Source organism: Diadema setosum, chromosome 20 (assembly GCF_964275005.1).
Source record: "Diadema setosum chromosome 20, eeDiaSeto1, whole genome shotgun sequence".
NCBI classification, from domain to species: domain Eukaryota; kingdom Metazoa; phylum Echinodermata; class Echinoidea; order Diadematoida; family Diadematidae; genus Diadema; species Diadema setosum.
Window position 1 is genome coordinate 23479520 of NC_092704.1, and position 18273 is coordinate 23497792.

Here is an 18273-nt window from a genome sequence, read left to right on the forward strand (position 1 = left end):
TTTTTTTTTTTTTTTTTAATGGCAAAATAGTTTGGAAAAGATTGCACAGACTATAAATCTAATCTTTATCGCTTTATCATTCTCCGGTTGAAAACGAAGTGTGTAGTTTTGTGTCCTTTTTCTTTGCAATGAAAGTATGCTATACAGTGGAAATTAGCATCTAGGTTAAAAGAATGTACAATACGATACATTATGGGTAACAGAATAAAGATTCGCAAAAAAAAAAAAAAAAATGTTTTCCCGAAATAACCCATTTCTGCTCTTAGGCGATTATTATCATTATTATTATTATTATTATTATTATCATCATCATTGTTATTATTATTAGGTGATTGTTATTATTATTATTATTATTATTATTATTACAATCATTGTTATTATTATCATTATCATTATTAACATTGTACGCGAATTAGTAAATGTGGTGCAGTATATCAAAAGTATGATACTTTTGCACATGGATGACTCATGCGAGATATTGAGGACTTGTGATCAGTGAGTAATTCATGAGAATTGGACCTAGAAGAAACTGATATACACAATCGTGAGAAATTGTTTTATCCAAGTCTTCCATGCGTGTGTATGGTGCATGGTTCTGTACACATTTTATAGATGATGACTGGCGGGGGAGGGAACATACCGAATGTTTCACCTAAAGGGTTTGAAATGCTATTGAGGGAGGTTATATACCGTAAGTCCCGAGACGAAGTCGAGGGACTTATAGCCTCCCGAAATAGCATTTCAAACCCTGAGGGTGCAGGAACGTTTGTACATGTTCCCGACAACAAAAGTCATCATCTGTTATATTATATGGGTTTGTCAAATCACCAGCGTTTAACATTGTATGGAATAGGCAAATCCTATCGATTGCGTGAAAAATATGATCGTTCAATCGTTTGTCATTTGTTACGTGAAAATGTTTTCCCATGGGAGAACATTACAAAATGTTCTGCCTATGGGCGAACATAACCAATGTGCCTCCATCACGTGACTGTGTTTAGCCAAGCACTAACCGGTATTTGACTACCCCATGTAATATTATATATATATAGTGCATGAGGCTGAATGCACTATAACAATATAAGCACCGACATATAATTCTGAATTTGCCCCGAAGGTCAGTTATATTCAATGAGGCCGCAGGCCGAATTGAATATAACTGCCTGAGGGCAAATTCAGAATTTGGAGGTGCTTGGTACTTGTTATAGTGCAATAAGATGTCATGCACTATGTGTTATATAAAATAGCATACATACCCAGGCGAACCATACGAAAGCCTAGATCACTTTAGATTCTACACGTGCATGACGTGTCTAGACAATACCAGTTTCTTTGAACCTGTGACCTGTGTAGACAAAATCCTGAAAATCCAAATTCAACTATCGAGTCTAGGGTCTATATCTAGATCTATAGATCTAACCGTGCAAGTAAACAGTACAGTGCGATATGTTAAGACCAACGTTCAGTTAACACTAACGTTAAGTGACTAACCAAAGAGTATAGAAGCTGTAGCTTCTATACTCTTTGGTGACTAACGTTAGACCGAATAGCTCTATTCGTATGGATGTAGCACGTTAGAGTGACGCCCTACTTACTGCACTGGGTTCAGGACCAGGACTAGATGATGTATTGTAGGATTAGGGATCTACTGGATTTAAAAACAAGGCTCGTGCCAGGCATTGTAGTCACCGTTGCTGAAAATGTGGATGCCGAAAGTGTGTTGTAGAAGTTCATAGCATATAGCGTGATCAAAGAGCGCTTAGAGTATAATACCGTACATACGCTGCCCATCTACGGGGCACTTCCGCGTAGAATGTACGGTGAAAGCAGCCCAAATCTTGGGTTGACTTGCTTAATATCCGTCGGATTGATTCCTTTTTCAGAACAGTAGGAGTCTAAAATTCGTAGGGCGTATTTGATGACATCCTTTGTTTTCTTTGTGTCCTTATCTATAGATCAGTCTCTGTAAAAGTAGCGAACCTGCTGTTGTTTTCAGCTTCCATGTTTAAATCTACCGCTGAAAGTCCAGTCCCACACAGATAAGTTGCTGGCATAGCCAGCGAGAATCGAGAATAACGATAATATCGAGCAAAGCATATAGCGGTTGTGGCGCAATCGCGTCGATAAGTACTCGATGATTAAAGTGAGGGAGCAAAAACCGATAGTCACATCGATAGTGGGTTATCGTTTGCAATCGTTATATTTTGCGTGCACTATAACTTTTGTCATGCACTGCCGGCCTGTATCATAAGTATGTATGCTATTTTCTATACAATTATATTGTTTACTTAGTGTATCTACGGTTGACTTAGTCAAATCCCATACTCTATAGGGGGAATTTATTCCATACATTATAGGCGCAAGCAATCATTCTGAGGATTTTGTTTGCCAGTTTCCGTCCCAGTGCACCATTATATTATAAGCCTATCATTGCGGGAGTTAATACCTCAAAGCAATAATTGTGTATATACCTTGGGGTATGTGCCGTATACTATAGTGGCATCTCTTTAAGGTGAGTTTTGTGTTTTTGGTTGTTTTGTTGTTATTGTTGTGTTCTAGTAGTTCCGAGTTACTGAAGTATGAATCATTACCTCTATGTTTCTGTAAACTGTAAAGCGAAATGGAATCGTTAATTGTTTCTGTAAACTGTAAAGCGAAATGGAATCGTTAATTCTTTCTGTTCACGGTAACGCACCATGATAAAGGCTGTAAGATGTTGGGCGTCTTTGATGAGCGTGGAACAGGCATGATAGTAAAGATCATGGTATGTAACTGACCGTTCTAACGTACGTTTCCCTCAATATTAATCTTCGTGAGATAATAATTATGCCGCTTATTATTGATTAAGATAACGTACAAGCTTGACTGGCGCGATTGGTAGAACAGATTTGTTGGTAACTTCATTTTGTATGGCTTGCAACGATTACTCACTTATAATTACACTCCATTTGCACAGACACAATAAAGCTGTAGGCCTACACTGAAAGTATCGAAACGTATTAGGGTTGACACTTCGTTATTCATACATGAATAATACAAGCCAGTTAATCAGGGGGTGTGATTCTTCCTGAATTTGATAATAATAGGGGCTATTTGTATAGCGCACGGGTCAAAGAACTATCAGTGTCATCTATACATCATGATTACTTCGTCGTTAGGAATTCATGTTCTGTACAATATGGCACGTTGATGAAGTTGATGCGCTTCACGTAATTTAACGTGATGTTTATTATGATTGAGTGATTTCTTGTTGCCTATACTCGATAACAGATAGCTGTATTTAGGGTTCCTGGGATGTTTCTTATTAATTGGGTGTATTATGTGCGTGTGAAGGAGTGGGGGCTCCGCCTTGTGCTTGTTTTTGTTTTTTTTTTGTTTTTTTTTTTTGTTTTTTGTTTTGTTTTTGTTTTGTTGTTGTTGGGTGTTTTTGTTTGTTTGTTTTTTTTTTGGTCAAGGGGCAATGCTCCCCCCCCCCCCCGCCCGATCGTTGAAGAAGAATTCCAGTACAGCTGAAAGTTAGTCTGAATAAGGGATTAAGATTTTATTAGCACAAATGAAAATTTTATCAGAATATGTAAACAGTGAAGTGATGATGTCATCCCCTCACAATTTGCCATAGTTCGTATATACCTAACATTTTGAAATTTCCTGTTTTTTTATTCAAATTCAATTACGCCCCAGTCTCAAATCACGAAATGGAAGTGATCATTATTCTGAAGTCATTCAACCAGGAATAACTTCATATTTTATACTTTGATAACAGAAGCATTGGAAGTTCGTCACTTTTTTTTCGTACATGATCAAAGGAAAATTGTGACCCTTACAAAAAGATCTGACCACATTACTCCAGTTCTCCAATCCCTCCACTGGCTCCCCATCCATCAACGTATCACTTTTAAAATCCTCCTTATTGTTTACAAGATATGTAATAATCTTGCCCCATCTTATCTTAAAGATTTAATTTCCTTCCGCTCCTCCACTTCAACCCGTTCTCTTCGTTCTTCCTCCGCTCTCCAATTATCACGTGGTCCCCGCACCTGTACACGTTATGGTGATAGGGCCTTTTCAGTTATTTCCCCACTTCTTTGGAATGAACTCCCTTTTTATATTCGTAACGCTGAAAATGTTGATAGGTTTAAGTCATTGTTGAAAACTCATCTGTTTACACAACCTTAATTTTGCTGTTGTTGTTGCTGTCGTTATCATAATATGTACATAATGCTGTATTTTGTTTTATCGTTATATATATTATTTTTTCCCCGATTTGATGCGCTTAGAAACATCAGTATTAAGCGCTATATAAATGTTATTCATTATCATTATCATTATCATTATCATTATGATGACATCATATTCATGTCAACTGTACGAGAACTGTTCTGCAGAAGTTAGCGAAACTTCACAATTTCATAAATTCCCCAATTTTTATCCGAATTTAATCAAATTTCCACTGCTGTACTCGTACGATTTTACTCTTTCTTATCAGACCAACTTAAAACTGGAATGGAATTCGTCTTTAAAGAAGAATCGGGGCGAAACCATCGGAAAATTTTCTGTCGGGTTTTCTTTTGGATGTCAATATTATTTTTCCTTTTTTTTGCAGCTGCACCCCTTTTTCGCTGCCCCTATAATCAGATAATGATGTTCACTAGTGATAGTGATGTATCAGTCCCTTTTCGTAAGGCATACTAGTATACAGAGACCCTTCAGGAATGTTTATAGGCCTATAATTATGTGTTCAACCAACCAGCATAATTATCAGACCGTACACCTTGAGTAGGGAAGGGGGGGGGGGGGGACTGTTCGGGTCAATAACCAATTGAGCTGGTACATTGCAAATAGATGTGTGTGTCCATTAATCATCATAATAGCTATTAGACCGTAAACCTTGAGTAAGAAGGGGGAGGGGTCGCTGTTCTGGTCAATAACCAGTTGAGCTGGTACATTCCATTTACGATGCCGCATAAAGGAAGGCATAAAGGAAGCAGGGAGGTGGGAAGAGGCAAAGCAACAACAAATTTGAAGTTGAGTGTAATAAAAACAGCAAAAATCAAGCAAACAAAAGTTCTGTTACCTACAAGTGGACATATAACGTTACAAAAGTTCAAGAATTTTAGAGTTCAATGTATCTTTAGCCAAGCTGAAGCAGTAATATCCATCGCAACCGCGTATAAGATGATATGATGACGTCATTCACAAGCTTCAACCCTCTGAAATAAACACAAATTCTTTTATTGTCAAATGTAGTTTACGGAAAGAAAATTAAAGATATTAAATAATGTCATTAACATCAAATAAAAGATGGCAGTTTATAGTTTAGCTGTGATGATTTTTTAATGGATAGACAGTTTAAGTTGTTAGATTATAAACCAAAAGCATGATTTGTGTGATGTCGTCGTGCAAGCCTGCAAGAAAGTTGCGAGACCGTGACTTCGTCACTCCATGTCATTTCCATGCGTTATCTGTTGTATGAAAACAATTAAGTGGAATTCAAAAATTCCATGACATTTTCTTTGAACCAAAGTCTACTCTAAATTTCAATGTCTGTCATTCTGTGTAATCTTCTATTCTTTTTTCTATTCTTTCTTTTTTCTTTTTTCTATTTATCATTATTTTGATTTAAAATATGGATATGACATACCATAAGCTGATTCAAGTGTACAGGTAACCTTTTATAGGATTTTCAAATTTGTGTTTTTAAATTGTTTAATCAGTAGATGTATGTTGCGAATGCAATTTGACGACCTTGATTATGTGTATAGGTTAACTTGAAGACGGTGAAGAATTTTTACGGTGCAGAATTTTTACAGTGAATTGCCGCAAAACTTTGCTGGTAGTCTAGAGTTGCATGGAATAGGCAGCCTGTCTCCGCTGGGGATATCAATCATGTAATCGGTATGAATATGTGTGTTGCGCAGGGACGCTCGTCTAGGTTTTATTAATTTTCTGTTCGTTTCTTTGCCGAGTTGGTGTGTTTATGTTGTGCTTTATTACCTCACACACGAAAAGCAGAACATACACACTGTTTCTGCATGTCCGTCGATGATGACGCAATGTAATTTTTATTAATTTACACACAAGAAGTAAACGATATATTTAAAAATTATGATGAAGGAAGACATTGTGTTTTTCACCTTTAATAAACGAGGAAATCTTATGATAAGACTTTGATATAAGAGAAAGCATCATTAATTGAAGATAGGAGGTGATTTCAACGTCATTTCAGTCTATCTACTCTCGGCTAAACCTAGGTATAGGTCAACCACTTCTATTAATGATGAAACCAACAACTTAATCCTCTTCAGATTTCAATTAGGCTGAGATTTTGCCAGGATTAAGCAAATATCATTGGCTCATTTGTTATCGATTTGACATGGGTGATAATAAAAGTCACATCTGATTATTGACTTTTAATTACCTTGGTATTGGTAGTGATAGCAGTCAAGTGTCTGAAACCGAAACTAACCGCGGGAAAATTAGGGATTGTTTTTCTTTACGTACTCGCGTGCAACTCAAATCGCAAGACCTTATACTACCATAAAATTATAAATTAATGATTAGGGGGATGATTAAAAATACTCTTTATAGTTATGCTCGTGATTAGCATACTAACCGGGATAATTCTAGTAGGCCTAATGATAAAGTGAAACAGTTAGAAAGACAACAACTAATTAGCATTAAGGGTAGCATCTTCAGTATTTGTCACTTTATGGGCACTGCTCAATCTACAGTTCCGTGGCATTGACGAGAGCCAATTTATACCACCCGGCTGTGGGTGGCATCATTGCATCGCACCGGGGAAAATTCGAACTCAGAAACCTCGTGTTTGATAGTTCAGAGCCTGGCCTCATATAACACCACATTACCCACATCTGCTGGTAGATGCCTCTCGTCAACTCTACAACAGTAGCTGCCAATTATAATCGTTAAAGCTATAACAAAAACAACAACAAAAAAACTCTTTGGACTGCCTTTGGTATGACGCTATACGTTGTTTACCCCGTAGTGTGACCAGCGAATGTAGTTGACGAATGTATAATGGGAGACTCGATGATTCTGAAAATTTTGTGGGTACATTGTAATAATCATTATCTGCATCTGCCTTTGCCTTTGCCCCTATATATACTGTATGTGCATACAACAACGCCCTGCTCTAACCACATACCAACATCTGTAGGCCTATTATCTAATTATCATTACTTAGCCTGATGACGTTGTTGTTGTTGTTTTAAAGAACGAAAGGAGAGAGAGAGAAAAAAATGGGGCCCTATACAAATAATTTGCCCCAGACAGCACTTAACATAAAACAAACATTATAAATCTCATAGAGATATAAACAAGAATATTAAATATATACCAAGTCTCCACGAGGGAGCTCATATTGTCTCCACGAGGGAGCTCATTATCTCCACAAAGGAGCTCATTAAGTCTCCACGAGGGAGCTCATATTGTCTCCATAAAGGAGCTCATTACGTCTCCACGAGGGAGCTCAGATGACGGTCTGGCTCCAGTGTTCCGTAGATTAATACGAGTGATAAAGTACATCACGATCAATGTCATTTTTGCGTAATATTTCGATCGGTGAAATGGAAAATTTGCTTAAAGCCACTATTTATCATTTTGCAGATGAATAAAAACAGCTCTAGTGCTTCAAAATACTTCTTAAATGTGAATTTCGTATATAGAAACACCAATGTAAAAATTTTGATTAGTTTGATCAATGTTAAGCATTGAGCGTACAATTTTAAGAGGAATTCAAAATCTATTGAATGAAAATCGATTTTGAAATGGCTGAGATATCCAAAAACAAAGTGGTCCTAATAAAACGTGGGACCCACCTTAGAAGGACCACAACCAAAACTATTTCATTCCTCTAAAGAAGGTATCTCACTGAGCATGAACTTTTGCGACCGTGTATTGAGCAAATTGTAGGTTTTGTGAGGGTTCGTGAACAGTTGTAATCAACTTGACCAACATTTTTCATTGTCGCAAACAGTTTGTGTTGTCGCAAAGAATTTGTAAACATGTTCAAAATTTCTTTGCGAATTTATTTTTTTTTTTTCTCAGACAGTTGCAAGCGATTGCGGAACAGTAGTAAGTATTTGCAAGCGGTTACAGTATATGACATCATTGAGGTATATCGCTGAGGTTCCTTTTGATTCGCCAATGCGAGAAACCACGTGACTGGCGTACAGCGACGCATGACAATCACCACTATAGCCATATATCTCAATGCAAAGATCATCAGTTCCAGACAAGGCTTCTGAGCTCTTCTTAGGTTGGTCTTCTTCTTCTGGATGGGAGGGGGGGGGGGGTATTCAACTAAATAGAAGCATAAGGAGCACGAACACATATTATTTGCAAACACATACACAGTATATTCACTTCACCAAAACGTTTCACGTCTCATTATTATACACACATCCGTACATACATCACGCACACACACACACACACACACACACGGACATTAGGTACACATCCATAAACATACAAATACCATCTCCACATGCACACCCATCTCCACTCACATGCACATAATATACTGATACACGTTTATAGAAACACAAAATTTATTTGCATACAAATCCACGAAAATCCTCTATAAAAATGGAGACAGCAATAAGCAAATAAAACTGCACTTCCACACCCGCACTCTTTATTCTTTACCCTTGCACTGATGCGTTTTCTACTCACCCCTCCAAATGTAGTACTCATTATAATGGCTTATAACCATGTCTTCTTCTCAGAGGCCGTCATCAAAATAAGATTTCCGCTTAAGTTCCGATGCTTTGTGTTCGTAATAATCTGATTGAACAAACAAAGATTTTCCAAATGATCGTGTATTACTTCAATTCACGCATATTTTTTATGATTGGAATATATATTCCAATAAAATATACCTGTATATATATCATGAACATATATTTCCAATTTAGTCCCATGTATGATTATTTGGCGAGAACTGTTTGCTATATGTTATATCTACTTTGTGAAAAATGCACGAATCAAATGAAATCATATCAAGAAACAGGTCATTTTCTACTCTCAGACAGTCATTGAAGCTCGTGACATCTCCATCATTGCTGCAAGAGGTTTTCATATCGACCATAGTCTGTCAGTTGCAAAGATATTTTTTCTTACTCCCTGTACCTACTCACTATAAGCTCTGATCCTCTGAAGTAACCACTGTCCGACCCAAACGGTCTCTCTTTTCTTCTTCTTCTTGTCTTCGTCTCCTTGCTTTCTCTTCTGTCGCACGACATCTGCAGCCGGGTAAAGTAAGAGTCCATCTTTAGACAGATTCTTCCGGGTCATCGCACAAGACCGACACCCACGAGTCAAACGGCCCACGAGTGTGACATTTGAAAAAAGGTCCATTAGTCATACAGCCCATGAGTTCGACACTAGACAAGATAAGACCCATGAGTCCGACACCAAGCAAACAAGGCCCACGAATTTGACACTGCATCACGGGGCTTAATGTATTGGTTCCATCTCATGGGTCTTGTTTGCTTAGTGTCGAACTTGTGGTCCTTGTTCGCCTAATGTCGGACTCATGGGCCTCATTTGCTTAATGTCGAACTCATGGGCTGTATGACTCATCGGCTGTATAAGTCGTGGACTAAATGATTCATGGGTGTCGAACTCATGATGTGTGCCCGATTCTTCGACGGTGGTCTACTGAAGTCTGAATCCCTCTAGGGTTGGTCCATAAATTCGCAGGACACTTCACGAAGAGTAGGCAAAAGGTCTCAAAAGTTCACAAACTGTGGCAAAGGATTGGGAGATGGTTGTTGATCTTTGTAAAAACTGTCGCTGACGTTTGTTTGCAGTCGCGCTCTTAAAGTCGAAAACTGCCTTTCGCAACTGAGACATATTCCCAATAATGTTCCTAGTTTTGGAGCTACATGTATCAAGTAATAAATCAAATCAAATCAAATCAAACAAGTGTTCCAATTACAATATGATAGAGGCGAAACCCGAGATCACCAACATTCTCTGGGAAAGTTAATGGCGAATAAAAAAAACCAACAACAACTGCAACGATCATTTGCCGCCCAGTGAGATACCCACTTCATATCATTATGAGCATGATGGTATATAAATGATGGTGCATGAACTTTGACCTCATAACAGCTAGCGCGATCAATGTGCTCCCACATGTGCAGGACACGTACACGATTTGATTAGGAACGATTATTGAGCGTGTCTCAAACCGCAAATCGTGTAAGAGGCACGTGTAGCGCAGTGGAGACCATCATTCGCCAGTGCGTCATCAATGACACCCCATATACCATTACAACAACAATAACAACAACAACAACAACAACCCTCCTTACTATCGTGCTTCTGGATTCATGTCACGATGGATTATCTTGACACCTGTGGATTGCGTCTTGTGATTTGACAGGTGTAGCGACCAATAGACATTATTGTGAGCTGAAGTCAGCTATCATAAATGTTCGATATACACGTACAGTAGGTGTATAAGCGTTCTGGTGTAATATTCTTCATATCTTACGAAAACTGACTGGGTGTGACAACTGGCGGTCATACGAGTTGGAAATTTAACATGATAGCACCAGCCCCATGTAAGTTCTTCTACTAATTTTGTGATTTGTGTGGCCTTTGTATTAGCGATGATCATGAAAATGCTATTAGTAATGATATTTATTCATATACATGCTGTAAACGTCATATCATAATGATTATAAAAAATATTTTAAATCGGCCTGTAACCAAGATAACAAATTTAGTAAACAGCTACTACAACTAATAATGATTATGTTAATACAGTTATAACGATTATCATTATATTATATATGATTGTTCTCATCATCATAATCATCATTATCATTACAGCTATGATGATATTTACCTCCCTCATCACCCTAGAAAAATAATGTTACAAACAATGACAATTCACACCGGGCAGTATAACTGTCGTTGTAAACAGTCGTAGAGGTATATTGTATAGTCACAGTATATTGCACGACTGCCAAGTCTTCGCTGATGTCTATTGCCTCTTGTTCTTCGCTGTCAAATGATCATGTGGTTAAGTGGAACAAAATATACTTACCGATTGCGGCAATCGACTTTTTTTTCTCCCTCTTTCTGTAACTTTTTTTTTCTAGTTCCAAATAATGCAAATGTAATTTACACAATTACTTTGAGTTTGTTAACAAAATAAACAACACAATTATGAAATCTTCTAAAAGTGCAAATGAACTTATTATGGTTAAAATAGATGAAAATACTGCACGTAATTTTGCCATCAAATTGTTATTAGGATGAATATAGTAAACACATAAATTCACGGAATCTGTTATATAAAAACAAACAGAAAAAAAAAAACTATCTCTGTTCACCTGTACCCAGAATCTAAAACCTACACACACACACACACACACACACACACAAATCATATTTAAATCATTTACATAAAAATGTTCAATCACAAATTTCCATATCATTTAACCCTATCACAATGCAAAAATAAATGCAAATATGCTACAAGTTCCTGGTTCAAACTGATAAGAGAAACATGAATTATCAGCTGCAAAACGAAATTTTGTATCCTGTTTCTTTGATATCCACAACCCGATAATGACATAAACTGAAATTTCCTGAATGTTAAAGTCATTGTGTTCAACTTCTCGATCTGAAAAATGATTCCATCTATTACCAAAGATCCTACATCTTTGCTATTACTTACTCATAAATCCAAAATTCTTTATCTGTAAACTGACTTGCAGTTATTTAACACACTGTTCATACATTTTCTAGATTGTGTGTTCTGAAGATTATTATTTTCTTTTCTCAAAAATATTCAGAACTATATCAAAATTTGCTAAATCATTGTACTTAAATCTCTCTGTGGCCTCAGGATCCTTCCATTTCGTTCGTATACCATCACTAATACCGTTTGATGAACAAGCCGTCTTGTCAATATTATACCAAGGCCGTGAAAGTATACCAACGGTTTCACATGTCCATTATTGTAAATATCTGTTGATAAAGAAAAAGCCGTCTTCTTTGATACCAAGGCCTTAGAAATATACCAGCGGTTTCACAAGTCCTTTATTGTAAATATATATTAATAAACAAGCCACGTTCTTTTATACCAAGGCCTTGAAAATGTACAACGGCTTCACATATCCATTATTGTAAATATCTGTTAATTGATATATGCCGGCATCAAATAAATTCTAATCAAGAAACACTTTGTCTTCTGTACGCAGTATATGCTGTGATTAATTGCCATTGGATTTACAGCTTCCTTTTCAAAATCCCTACAGTTTTCCATATCCTGACAGGCCTTCATAATTTCCAAATAAAATGGTGGAGCTAACAAAGTCAAAATTGACAAATAGAAATCACGTATATATTACAAAATAATTCTTCCACCAACAGATCTAAAGCAGTAATCAAAATGAACCTTATATCACAACGAACTGTTTAACCTATGCACCCCAATTACCTAAACGCTCTAATCGATTCCTCAATACACACACACACACACGCACACACACACACACACACGCGTGCGGCACGCATGAATGTACGCAAGCACGCAAAATAAAAGACTATACTTCTGCTTAAAGTTATTCAGCCAAGCAACGCAGAAATGTTTTTAAAATACCTATTCTGAAAGCTTCAAGAAAGTCGGACGTCGCAAATAACAATTGTTCTTTTAGAGATTCCATCAGATTTAGAGACGGTCGCACATCATGGAAAAGGCACCAGACTAAGTTTCCTAACACTTTCACTAATCAAAGTGTTTCACCAATAGCTATAAAGGGCATAATCTGATATAACGTACACGCATTGAGTGCATCTTAGGGGAAGGGGAAATTTCCTTTTCAATTTTTTTTTTCAAATCCCTAAAATCCTGTTTAATCTTTCAAATCTTGTGCAGATTGCATAAAGTTATTGTTGAGTTTTAGATTCGCGTCCAGTCAAATTATATTTGCGCTTTTATCTTCATCGTATGAAATACTTTTCATAAAAGCAATAACTAAAAAAATATAGATAAAAATACTTTTGTATTTATTCACATGCAGTTGGGGCAGACAAAACGTAGTGCATGATGATGACAAAATCTGGTCAGCCCTCCTCGTACTAAACTGACCTGGAACCTTCATTAATTTGTCGCAAATAGGGCCACCCCTTCTACCAAACGCATATGGAGTAAGGAACAGACCAAACCAAAACGAATTATTTCACAAGTACATTTCAAAAACAAAACAAAACAAAACAAAACAAAACAAAACATATAAGCTTACAGATGATTTTCATATCACATTGTAGGTAGGAAGAAAACATCCGGGGAACGAAACTTTAAAAAGCTAACTAATTTCATTTAGTCTCTTTTTCTAATGTGGGTAAGCAGTTAAATTTAAAGTTGTCATTTTGATGCGGACAAACTACACTTTGTCAGAAGAAATGGACCAATCACTTGATTGCTTAAAGTTCATTTCAATTCGATTCTGAATAATTTGTGACCCTGCACCACAAAATCAACAAAAAGTCGCCAGACATGGGTTTTTAGTTAAGGGCAAATTGTAAAAGAGCATACTCTAAGCTTTAAAATGATGTATAACTCAATTCAAATTGACTCTCCTCACCCATCTAAATATTGAAAATAAAGCACATTCCGTGAAAAAGTATTATATACCGTAAAACGAGGATTTTAAGTATGCCAGGATTTATTCAAGCGCTTAATCTTACCATGCCGTGCTAGCTGTGCAATGAATGGATCAGAAGGCAGGATGTGAAATCGTGCAGCATAGACAATGAAGGGATTATCAGATTAAGCTGACATTGATGATGCTATATAGATACATTCTATTCATGACTACTTCCAACTTTCAAAGCAGTTGCATCATCCCTTCAAAAGTTATCAGAGCTGAAAGTGAAGAGTGTGTAAAGGGTTTTCAAGGAATGAAAAGGGGACTCTATAAGACACACCTAATCACACTATTCTAAAAAAAAAAAAAAAAAAAAAAGTGTTGCAGAAAACCCGGTAAAACACAATTTCTCATTCGTTTTATGATCCAATACTTTACCATGATGTAGATACAGTTTTGCTCTTTCAGAAAATATAAAAAACTCAAGACTAACTTAGTTGACCCATCTCACCTATTTTGAGTCCTTACACAAAATCAGTGTTTGCGACTTCTTTTTTTTTTTTTTCTATGCCTATCACCAGGATTCTGACGGGTCTGTCACCATGTTTCCACTCAAGCAGTTCAGCAAACACCGGAAGGTCTTGCTAGTCCTGCTCGTTGTCGTCATCGTGTTCAGCCTGCAGTTGACGTTTTTCGGAGCAGCGCCCACACACAGAGATGTCCACACCCTGCTGAACAAGAGTAAGAAACGCTGATCTGTGGGCAGTATGATGGGTGACAGTGATTGATATTATGTTTGGAGAGAATGAAAATGATAACGGTAATGTCACTTCTGGCGGTGATGATGATCGATTCCGATGATATTGGTGATAAGGATACTGTATTATGATTATCATTCTGACAAAGAAAATAATGATTGTAACTAGATAAACACTCTGAGAGCGCAGGTAGACCTCCGCAAAGCAGCTACTTTCCACCACTGATCTTGTTCTTCCACATGCAGAGTTCTTCCATAGAGATCAGTGATGTCCACCCATACGTATGCGAGCTGAAAGTCGCCCGATTTCCCGATATAGAAGCCTTTTGTTCCATGTTCGTTTACCCTACCTGCCAAAATATCAAAATCCTTCATAGAATTCATTAAAATCCCCGGATTACAACCAACAATTTATCATCTGTTACTATCCCTTGTGTCATTCTCAATCTTTCCTGTTAATTTCATCTAAATTCGTTCACAACTTTTTGAGTTATTTTGCACATGGACAAACAAACAAACCAACAAACAAACGCCGAAGAAAATACAAACTCCTCCCTTGGCGGAGGTAATAATTTTACAAGATGATGGTGATGATGACGATGAAAAACGGTCACTGCCGGTGATGACGGTGACTAGGATGATGCCGTCGATGATCTTGACGATGAGAACGGTCTTATTGAATATATAGCGTGATGGCAATAATGATTATCACCCTGGCGATGTCGATAATCAGTGTCGTGATGCCAATGATGAGGGAAATTGTGTTTATAACTGTCTCATGTAGAAATGATGTGACCTTAGTTTTATAGAGTAGACTTGTAAATGAAGGACAGAAATGACATTAATTTACACGATTATTCGGTTAATTATGTTAATTTTGCTGCTTTATGGGGGAATAAATTAACATGATTGACAGGCTGAGGGGTTATTTCAAATAAAAGTCGAGGCCGACTACATAATTTGATCCATTACTGTTTTAATGATTCAAGGGGAGTATAGAACGGTATTGATGCGAACTTTTCATTTCCTTGAAATTGTAGATTTTCAGTGGACCCATGGACACCTTGATGGAAAGCAGGCTATCAACGCGTCGACTCTGAAACAGATGATTGAACGAAATATCACCAAGCTAGACACACCTAATTATCGATTCACTGGTATCTTTCCTTTATGTATAATTCTTCATTTATCCGTTCATTCAAAGACAAGGTGTCACCGTATAATACACGTGTGGATTGAGTGAATGCAGCAATATCAGCAGAACAAATAGGTGAATGTTCGAGGAAAATCAGATAATCCGTTGAGAAGTTATGAATTGTGTGAATTTCTGCGCAGTCACTGCTGGATGGGGTAGACTACAACAGATGACGTCACATGCGTGGAGCGATATAAGGAAAATACAAAGAATTTCGCGAAATGTATCTTTTTGTTAAAGTGTACATTCCGTTGACTTGTCACTACGTTTGCTAAGTCAAATGCTATTTTATTTTGAGAGAAAAGTAAGAATATGTTGAATTTTCTTTATATTTTCTTCATATCGTTCTACACATGCGGCATCACAAGCTCATAGTAGTTTTTTCGTCCAGCAATTGGCGGCACTGAAATTTCGAAAATTCTTAACTTTTGAATAGATCGCTCGATTTTCCTCAAACTTTCAGTTATATTGTGTTCTATGGATATTGCTGCGCTAATTTCAGGTACCTTGCTTGAATGCATAGTAAACGTGTCTCCTCCATTGGAGCAAATTAATAGACACAAACGAGGATGTGTAAAACTTTGTCATGACGTCATAGTGAAACAGACCTGTTGTGGTGGCCCACATCCAGACGAAAGTGACCACAAGGGGTTCATTGACCTGTGCATTTGGAGTCAATGACCACCTTCGCCCCCTTCCCGACCTCCCTGTCATTCATAATTTTATTCGCATCATAATATCGTAGAGTTGCATCATTACGTTACTGCAACATAAAGCATCACTTCAATAGACCTATTTTTGTATTTCGAGGAGCTCTATACGTACAGTTTGCCAAATTGTTAACTCATTAATAGGGACATGGTGTATAGTCTACCACGTATGAGCCAGTGACACTTCATCATAATGTCCTCGAAGTCAACTGGTTAACCGATGAATGGTTTTTGTTTCGATATTCAAAACCCAGTGATGGAAGAGTTGTGAGATCACGACCTCATTCATTCATTCAATTCATGTGTATAAGGTATTATGTGATATAACTGATGTTCATTGTATCTTAGTATTCAAGAGACTACAGTATATAAGACATAGTTCTCAGATGGGCTTACAATCAATTTTTTTTTTCCAGCCATCTGTAATTTGCTTGCAATAGATATCGGAAGACTTACCCAGAAACTTGTCTGGCTGACGCGATTTGCGGGGATAATGAATTGGTGTGGAGTATTTGAGATCAAAAGTGTGAAATGATCAAAGTCGGTGTACCCGACTCTTATTCCCCTTTCAGTACAGTTGGTATTATGTAAAACGCTACTTGTATGTGATGATCGAATGGTGTCCTGCAAGGTAGTGAATCCTATGCTGTTAAAGGGGAAATCCAGTCTGATAAAAAAAGTCAAATATTACGAGTTCAACGGTGAAATTTTGATCGAAATCGGATGAAAAACAAGGAAGTTATGACATTTTGAAGTTTAGCTAATTTTTCAAGAAACGGTTCTTGAACGGGAACATGCAAATGGCAAAGTGAGCATGTCATCCCCTCATAACTTGCCATAAATTATAGTTTGTACATGAAATTTTGAAATTTCTACTTTTTCATTCAAACGCAATCATGCGCGTGGCTTAAATCCTGGTTTATCTAACTGATCACTATTCTGAAGTTATTCAACAAGGAGCTTTAACATCATGTTTCAAACTTCAATGACAGAAACATTAAATTTTCGGGTTTTTTTTTTTTTGTACACGATCAATAGAAAATTGTGAGGTTATGACACGGTTAGCTCACTCATCTGCATATTCATATCCACTGTACAAAACTGTTTTGCAGAAATTAGCCAAACTTCAAAATATCATAACTTCCTTATTTTTCATCCGATTTCGGTCAGATTTTTACTGTTGAACTCGTAATATTTTACTTTTTTATCATACTAACTTATGTTTGGATTGGATTTCCCCTTAAACAAGCTGCATGCAATGGCCTCTCGCGCGATGGATTCTGCTATGGGCCGATACATTGTAATCCATGTGGAACATTAAACATCACCTAGCTACCAAGATTGTGTGTGCTCTATAAAGATTGCGTTACTTCCAGCATACCTTTCGCATTTTCGTCGTTACCCAACTGGAATCGTGTTATCAAAGCGTTATTTCACATATTCTTATGTATTTGTATCCAATTAAGAGCATGAAAATCGACAGTTTCTTCAGTCAAAATGGAAACTATGTTTTAGCTTTAAAATTTCACAATTTTTTTCAACACTATGATTTCAACGGAAAGTTCAATATTCTTTGAGTGTTACCTTATAGGAATTTTAAAGTTTTGTTTGAGACCTTACTTCCGGTTTCTAACTTTTTTTTTTTCTTTTTTTTTGGTGAGATAATGAGAAACATGAAATATGAAAGAGCATGTAATTCCAAGAGGAATTCAATGTTTATTTGATAAGAACAGGTTTTGAAATGGCCGAGATATCCGAAACAAAGCGCTACTAATCAAAGACGGAACCCAACTTTTATTAGGATCGCTTTGTTATGCTTCGTTTTTGGATATATCAGCCATTCTGAAACCGATTCTAATGAAATACACTTTCAATCCCTCTTAGAATGGTATGCTCTGTAACATTTCTTAAAAGACTTCTTAGTATCTCGCAAAAAAGTTGAAAGCTCAATCTCATCTCCATCAATACAGTACCATC

The 18273-nt window shown here is 36.9% G+C and overlaps 1 protein-coding gene across 1 annotated transcript in view; it reads left to right on the plus strand.

The window, feature by feature from the left end:
• The window catches only part of LOC140243517 (uncharacterized), a 44132-nt gene that overhangs the window by 8470 nt on the left and 17389 nt on the right, over window positions 1-18273 (plus strand). Inside the window, exon 2 of the mRNA XM_072323188.1 lies at window positions 14216-14375. Coding sequence (XP_072179289.1) covers window positions 14216-14375 — 160 coding nt within the window. The remainder of the gene's footprint in view (window positions 1-14215; window positions 14376-18273) is intronic.